Raw genomic sequence first — 7,730 nt, 5'->3', positions numbered from 1 at the left:
ATGCTGTTGTCATTTTGGTTGCTTCTTCTGGAACCCAGGCTTTGTGCATGTTCTGAAAGAGCCCTGTTGGAGAGCTACACCCTCAGACCCTGGCAACACACCTATATTCTTGGTCTATAAAACAGGGCAATTTTTTGAGTGGTGCCCTATTTCAATCATGCAAAAGAACTTGAGTTTGGAGTGTTAGAATCTAATAAAAACCTTGGTGCCAAGACTGGCAAAAATTGGCTAGCAATCTTGGCAGAATTTCTCAGCCAGCCATCTGCCTAGGAATGACCTTGTTATCAAGGCCAGTACCAAAAGCCACCCCGGATGCAAGGCAGCAATGGGGCTCTCTGGGAAACAAGGCCAGTTATTTCACACGAGGGCCCTCAAACTCCACGGTAAAGAAGTTGCCTTGACTTCTTCCTCCCCACACACTTGGACTTCCGATGCGCTTTGTTTCTTGGGAATTTGGGGTGAGGAAGGCTAAGGAATGCACAGCAGGCACAGACCTGTGTTCCTAAGTACAGAGGGAGATGGAGGAGGGTAGGTGGGGCTAGGAAGAGGTCTGCCAACACAAATGTCCTATGGGGACTTGGCAGTTTTGCCAGGAGGTTGGCAGGGATGTGCTCTTGTCTAGAGAAGGTGCCCGGTCCTCCTGCTTGGGGCTGAGGAATCCAGAGTCATGGGAAAGGGCAGGGAAGGTCTAGGATTTGAAGGAACCAGGCCGATGCCCAGGGACTGCTGGAATTTCCCAAGACAGAGGAGGCCAGGGTTGAGAACCTGAAGGGCCCTCACAGGAAAAGGAGTAGGTGGAGGTGAGTTTACCCTCCATCCACTTAGTTCCTGGTGACCATGCTGGGTGGAAGGGACACTCTGGGGTCTGGGGTCAAAGGTGAGTGGGGAGCCAAGGCTTGGGAATTCAGCCCACCAAATCCACTGTACCATCTGCCCAAAGGTTGTGGGCATCTGATCAGTTTACAGAAGACTTAGGGCACATTAGGGTGGCAGGAAGCACTTGTACAATACTCCATTCTAGCGACACTCCACCCTATTGGCCGTCATCTTCCCTGTCCGAGCATCACACGGGCCCTGAGGTCTAACCCCTACTTAGGCTTCTGTTTCATGTTCTCACCTGTTCCAAGGCCCCAGCTGGACGGGACAACTGTCTGTGTGCTTCCAGAGAGCCACACGCTGGCCCTTCTTGTGTAACATACCATTGTGCTGTCATTTTTGGCTCAACATCTCCATCTCTCCAACCATCTGCAATCCTGGAACAGGAGCTGTCCTTGCTCTGTCATGGCCAGGTCAAAGGCTCTCACTGAGGAGACAGATGCTCACATACCCGCAAGGATCACTCCAGCAGTGCGTAGACCTTAGGCTCCAGGGTCAAGAGAACCTCCTACTGTGTACCTCCCACTCACTGGGAACATACTTTGCCACCCTCCTCCTACCCATTCTGCCCCGTCTCCCAGGAAGCTGCCAAGAATGGCCATTCCAACTGGCAAAGGGATGAGCTCTGCTTCCTGGATTCTTGGCTGGACAACTAGCCCTTGTTTTTAAGTTGCTGGGGACATGCAAGGAGGGAGAAGTTGAGTCACCCTTAGCCTTGTAACTGTTTCCTAAAGCCTGTGTTGTCTACCTCTTATCTCCTATGAGCACATCTGGCCTGGAGCAGATTTCTCGAATATTGGGTAGAGATAAGGGATTGGATTGGCCACCACCTCTGGCCACGTGGCCTCTGGCTCCAATTCATCAACACAAAGCTATAGTTGACCAGCCCGAAGCAGAACAAACACTGGCCCAGGTCTGTTTAACACGTGCATGGTCAGTTCCCAGAACCACCACACATGGGTAAGGACTCAGGCTGAAAAACACCTTGACCCCCTTTTAGGCAGGAACGGGTACTCCGCAGCCCTACCCCAAGCCCAGGAGAAACAACAGGCTACAGTTTCTTTATTTTTCCTTTTAATTTTTCTGAAGGATACACACCACATATCCCATGGGCAATAGAGCGCATTCAATGTGTTTATAAGCCAAACAGGTTACTTTGTTTAAGCAAACACAAGTACAAAGTAAAATAAAACCACAAAATAATGAACTTCATGTTCATAACATACAAAAACTGCAGCCTACTCAGTAGGTAACCACAACACTCCAACTCCTGAATAGATGTATAAATTTACATTTTCAGTTTAGAAAAATAGACTTTTGAGAGTTCAGATTTTTGTTTAAATTTTTTCTTCTTACATTCTGGAGACCGAAAGCTCAGCTCAGCCCTCTTCCTCGTTTTTGCTCTCAAAGCCTCCCCCAAAACATCACTCCTACCCCCTTAAGGCTAAGGTGAGCGTGTCCCTCACATCTGCGCATGTCAAGCCATCGGCAAGGCGTGTCACACAAAAGGCACCAAGACGTGAAACTTTTGAAACCAAAGGGACGGGCAAAAAAATTCTCAAAAACAAAACCCAACCAAACAAACCATACTTTGTCACATGTGAGAGTTACAGTCGAGCAGTATTTACAAAATTAACGGAACAACACTCTGACACATGCTCCAGTTAATACCTAGGACTGCTGCTTGAAAAAAAAAATGCTTCAAACCTAATGTCACAGCAGAGTCATCACAAAATAGAGGATCATCATTGGTTTGCTTGGCTTTGCTCCCCCCTCCCCCAAAGTGAGGATTTAACTCCAAATAATACAATAGAGTATGCAAATTATCTTCACATCAAGAATACCCCAAGGAAAACAAAATCCATGGCACAGATGCTGTACAAAGATGCAGGGCAGGGTTCTGAGGGCCCAAACCCATTTTTTTTTCTTTATGCCAACTTGATGGTCTAGCGCTGAAGGGAGCAAGGGCCAGGCATGTGATGGAGAGGATACTGAAATGATTTATCCAATACCATGCAAATCAAGTCCTTTGGATAGAGGTGAAGAACTTGGACATGGCTGTTTCAGGCAGCTGAAGTCAAAGGGAACAGGACGGGGGAGGCAGGGATGGTAAGTGAAAGGGCTGTTGGCCAACGGTCCTTCTACTCGTGAGTAGAAGGACTTGGCTCTGAGATCTTCCATCTGACCTAAGAGGTGGCCCCTCTTGCGGCCATCTCTTCCCTCCTGTGCTTTTATGTCTTTCCTGCCTCTCCCTTTGCTTTCTTTTATTCCCTTTAGCAAATTTCAATTGTCCTGGGAGAAAAGGTCGCTGTCATGTCTGAAAGACCAGTTGAGGTGCTGAAGGAGCTGCTGACGCCCGCAGACGGGAAGCTGCTGACCTGGGTGGGGAAAGCAGGTGGAACGGAGGCAAAGGTGGTGGCCACTGACGGCGACGGGAAGCCACTGTGCGCAGGAGATGGGTAGGTGGAGGAGCCAGGAGAGGAGTAGGAAGTGGGCACAGGGGATGGGAATGAGGTGGTGGCAGGGGATGGGTAGGAGGTAGCCACTGGGGATGGGTAAGAAGAGAGTGAAGAGGCAGCCGGGGAGGCCACCACACTTTTGTCTGCTTTCTTGTCCTTCTGTCTTAAATGGATTTTGGTATGCCTCTTGCGTTCATCACTCCTGGCAAACTTCCTCCCACAAATGTCACAGGCAAAAGGCTTCTCGCCTGTGTGGGTGCGGATGTGGGTGGTAAGGTGGTCACTACGACTGAAGTTACGCATGCAGATTCGACACTGGAAGGGCTTCTGGCCTGTGTGGATGCGGATATGGCGGGTAAGCTCATCCGAGCGAGAAAAGCGGCGATCGCAGGACTCGACAGGGCAAGCATATGGGCGTTCATGGGGGGGTGTCTTGCTGGGCCGGTTGGGGTACTTGCGCATGCGGCTGGGTTTGATGAGCTGGGATTGGTAGGTGGTATTAAGAGCCTTTAAGTCCTGGGAGCCCGACTGAGTGGCGAAGGCTTTAATAGTGGATAGTGGAGTGAGCGAAGGCTGCTGGGTACGGTTCTCCAGACCCTGGAAGGGCTTCTGGTCTGGGGTGCCCAGGCTCAGGTCTCCCTGTTGTTGTGGAAACAGATAGTCAGGGATCATGGGAACCTGGAAACCACCTTTGGTGGCAGGGTAGGCAGGAGGCGGGTACTGCAAGGCTGTGCCTGCCGAGCCAGGAAAGGCCTGGCTTTGGGGCTCAGGAAAAATGTCAGTGTTGGGAGTAGGAAAGGTGGGCGCAGCCGAGTAGATGGGACTGCTGTCGTTGGACGGCACGGCACAGCTCAGGGGCGGGCTCTGGGAGGCAGAGGAAGACGATGAAGCAGCTGGAGAAGGCGCCGAGGATGAAGAGGTCGGAGGATTGGTCATGCTCACGAGGCCACTGACTAGGCTGAAAAGGGGTTCAGGCCACAAAGTGTTGCCACTGTTGGGTGCGGGCTCCAGGGAGAAGCGGCCAGTATAGGTGATGGGAGGCAACCGAGTCGTTTGGCTGGGATAACTCGTCTCCACCATCGCCTTCTCATTATTCAGAGCGATGTCAGAAAAGGACTCTGGCAGGAAAGGGAACAGAGAGGCCTGGTTACTGGAGAGGAATCACTGGACGATGAGACCCGAAGCGGCCTGGCAAGAGGTCGCCCGGCTACCACTGACTCCCGATGTGGTTAATAATTGATAGCAGCAGATTGCAATGTTCCTGGACCTGCTCCAGTGGCAGAGCCCATTTCAACAGCTGACGCAAACAGAGAATCCCCCCTCTACTGCAGCTCCGAGAGCGCTCCGCAGCGAGGCTGCGCGGGCGAGGGAATCCCGCCAGCACCCTAGTGGCTACAGCTAATGCGCGCCCCCGACCCTGGGCGGCGGGACATCCCTGGTCACAGATTTCAGCCCTGCCTTGGGGAACAATCTGCAAACAAGGCGCGCGACACCGCGCGCGCGGGGGAGGGGGCAACCCCGCTCATCAAAACAAACCCTCCCCCCCACCCCCTCCAGCCACCCACGCAGCTTGAGTTCTCCATCCAAAACAAACGTCCTGCCTTCCGGGCACCCGCAAGGATGGAGGGTAGGGGGTGTCCCTAGACATCCCTCTAACACAAGACCCTGGAGCTGTGTGAAATAGAGGGAAACCCCAGTCCCATCCCTAAGGGATAGAAACAGGTCCGTGCAGGAAAGGACTGGACGTTTGGGTCGTCACGAAGGGGGATTCAGCCTCGGCGCAGACCACCGCTTACCTGTGGTCAGGTGCTCATAGGGTTGTTCGCTCGGCTCCCCTTGAGGATTGAAGGCGCTGCTGCCGCTGTTGCTGCCGCCCCCACCACCGCCCCCGCTGCTGGTGCTGCTGCTGCTATTACCGCCGCTGCCCTCTGGGGTTCCGGCAGCACCGAGGAACTGGGGAGCCCCGTTGCTCAGCAGCATCATCTCCTCCAGTTTGGGGTAGTTGTCCATGGTGGGTGAGTGAGGAAAGGAGCCGAACGGGTCAGAGATCTGCAGCGGAGACATCAATTGCATCTCGGCCTTGGCCGCTGCCATCCCGGACCAGCGAGCTGGAGAACTGATGTTGGGTGGTGGGCGCAGCCCGGGGCCGAAGCTACTGAGGGCACACTCGCCGGGGGTTGGCCGGGTTACATGCGGGGTGCAGGGGCACACTGCGGGGAGTGTAGGTGGGCCCCCAGGCTGGCGGTAGCCGCGGCCCGTGGTGGACGCAGGGCTGCCGCGGAGGCTGGGGCAGGGGCCGATCTTGCGGCGGCGGAAGCTGGCGGCGGCGGCGAATCGCGGCGGCGGCTCCCCAAGTTCTGCGCGCTGGGATCTCTCGCGACTCCCCGAATCGGCCTCTATTTCAAGGGTCTGGAACAGCACGGGCCCGCCTCCGCCGTGACGTACATGGCCATATATGGGAAGCAGGAAGCCCTAATATGGAAGGACCGGCCGGGAGGACCCGGAGTGACGTGAAGCCCTCCCATCCAAGAGTGGTGGGCACCTCCACCCTGCGACCCGCTCCGGCATCGCGAGCGCTCAGGCTCCTGGAAAGCCTAGTATTGGAACAGCAGCAGTGGCCTCCCGGGCCAGGCGCCTGGAGTTCCCAGCTTGCCCCCGCCCCAACCCCCGCTCGCCCCTCCTCCCAGAGCCGGAAGCGGCAGGGCCATATTGGGCCACTCCATATAAGGCGCTGCCCAAATAAGGTCTGTTCCGGCGGGGGATCCTTCCTGCTCCTTATATGGCGTTTCCGGGTCGGCGCACACCCCCCCCCCCCATCCTCCCCCTCCTTGGTTCCCAACTGGGAGCCTGAGCGCGCGCGGGAGTCGGGGACGCCCGCGTGGGGAGGGCGCCAGGCGCGTAGAGCTGGGCGCGCGGCGGCTCCGACGGCCCCCGGGTGCGAGCTGGGCTAGGGAAGCCCAGGCCCGGCGCGGGGGCGAGGGCGAGTCAGGCCGGGGTTCTACAGCCGTCATCCTGGGCTCACCCGCCCACCTCGGGGACCGTGGGAGCGAGCCTGCGGAGAGGAGGAGCGGCAGGGCGGGCTAGGGCAGAGGCCGCCCAGGAGAGGCGGGGCCCTGACCTGAGCCTCTACTAATGGCAGGGTCACTTTCCAGGTGTCACCGGGAAAACTGAGGCCAAGACATTTGGCTACTGGTTCTTGGGACACTGCCTAGCTAGCAGTCGGGTGCATACTCGGCCACCAGTCAGTAGGTTGGGGGTTTTAGAGCCTGGGGCTTCCAATGCACCACCCAGAATCGAAAGGCTATTCCCTCCGTCCTGCGGTTGAGGATCCCACCTTTGGGGACCTGGATTGCGGAACCCTGATTGTTCTAGGTCAGTCCTAAGTCCCCGCCAGGATCTGTTGGTTCTTGTGATGGTTAGACACTTCCTGACTTTTATCCAGGCCAGGGACTGGTCGGGCACGAACCCTGCCCTGTCCTAAAGAGGGGGACTTGGCTTTGGGCAGTCTGGCGACCCCAAGCTTGCAGTGCGGAGGACCCGTTTACGGCTCGGTGCTGCCCTCTGTAGGTCTCTGGTTGTATTTCGGGAGCCCCAGGCGCGACGGGCTCTTCCGTCGCCTCCACGTTCCCCCTCCCGTAGTCTGGGCTGGGCGCGGAGCCAGGCCGGGAGAGCCTTAGACGCAGTGAGGGAGAACTGAGCAGGCGCGGCGGCCTGGGCCTTCCCCGCAGTCCCGAGGGAACCGCCACTGCCAAAGCGCCCAGAATTCAGGGTAACACTTCCTTCACAGAGCCAGGCCAAGGGCAGGGAACAGGGGGGGGGGGGGGAGGGGGCGGGGGTGTGATGGCAGAGAGATCCCGCTGGTCTCCCGGGACCCTGACGCAAGCAGTGAAGCCCTATCTCCGAAGCAACCCAAAGGGAGAAGGGATTCCAGGAATGGGAGGCTCTTGTTTCCAACTTTGAATACGAGGAAGGTGCTGTTATTTTAATTTTATTTTTTTATTTAAAAAGAAAGCAGAGAGTGCCTGTGTGGAAGGAGATTGAGAGACAGAAGAAGGAAGATCGGGGACGTCAAGGTTAACAGGGAGGTTACTCTTCGGCTCTCTCTCTCTCTCTCTCTCTCTCTCTCTCTCTCTCTCTCTCTCTCCATCCGCCTCCACCTTCGTTTTATTTATTTAAAAAAACCAAAACAGCTTAAGGAATCCAGACATGAACCAGGGTTCCATTCTGTTTGAGTTCTTTGGTTGTTACTAATTTAGGAGCCATTAATGTGCCTTTCCATAGCCTCCTGGCCAGGACAGGCAGGGCCAGGTGCTTCCTGTGAGAGCATGCCCATTTTGATACTCTGGTGGGATTCTCTGACCAAACCTGTGTCTCACCTGCTCTTGTTGTAAACTC

General features: G+C 55.6%; 1 protein-coding gene across 1 annotated transcript; it reads right to left on the bottom strand.

Annotated features, from left to right (window-relative positions):
- Positions 1-1,961: 1,961 nt before the first annotated feature.
- On the bottom strand, positions 1,962-5,711 carry Egr1 (early growth response 1). The gene is made up of 2 exons (NM_007913.5): positions 5,132-5,711; positions 1,962-4,453 (listed from the first exon to the last, which is right to left on the bottom strand). Exons 1-2 carry the CDS (start codon positions 5,427-5,429, stop codon positions 3,150-3,152), a joined length of 1,602 nt encoding a protein of 533 aa, NP_031939.1. The 5' UTR covers positions 5,430-5,711; the 3' UTR covers positions 1,962-3,149.
- Between the last annotated feature and the right edge of the window lie 2,019 nt (positions 5,712-7,730).

The sequence above is a fragment of the Mus musculus genome, chromosome 18, assembly GCF_000001635.26.
Source record: "Mus musculus strain C57BL/6J chromosome 18, GRCm38.p6 C57BL/6J".
Classification (NCBI taxonomy): domain Eukaryota; kingdom Metazoa; phylum Chordata; class Mammalia; order Rodentia; family Muridae; genus Mus; species Mus musculus.
Note: the sequence above shows the minus strand (reverse complement) of the source record. Positions and strands in the feature narration are given on the sequence as shown.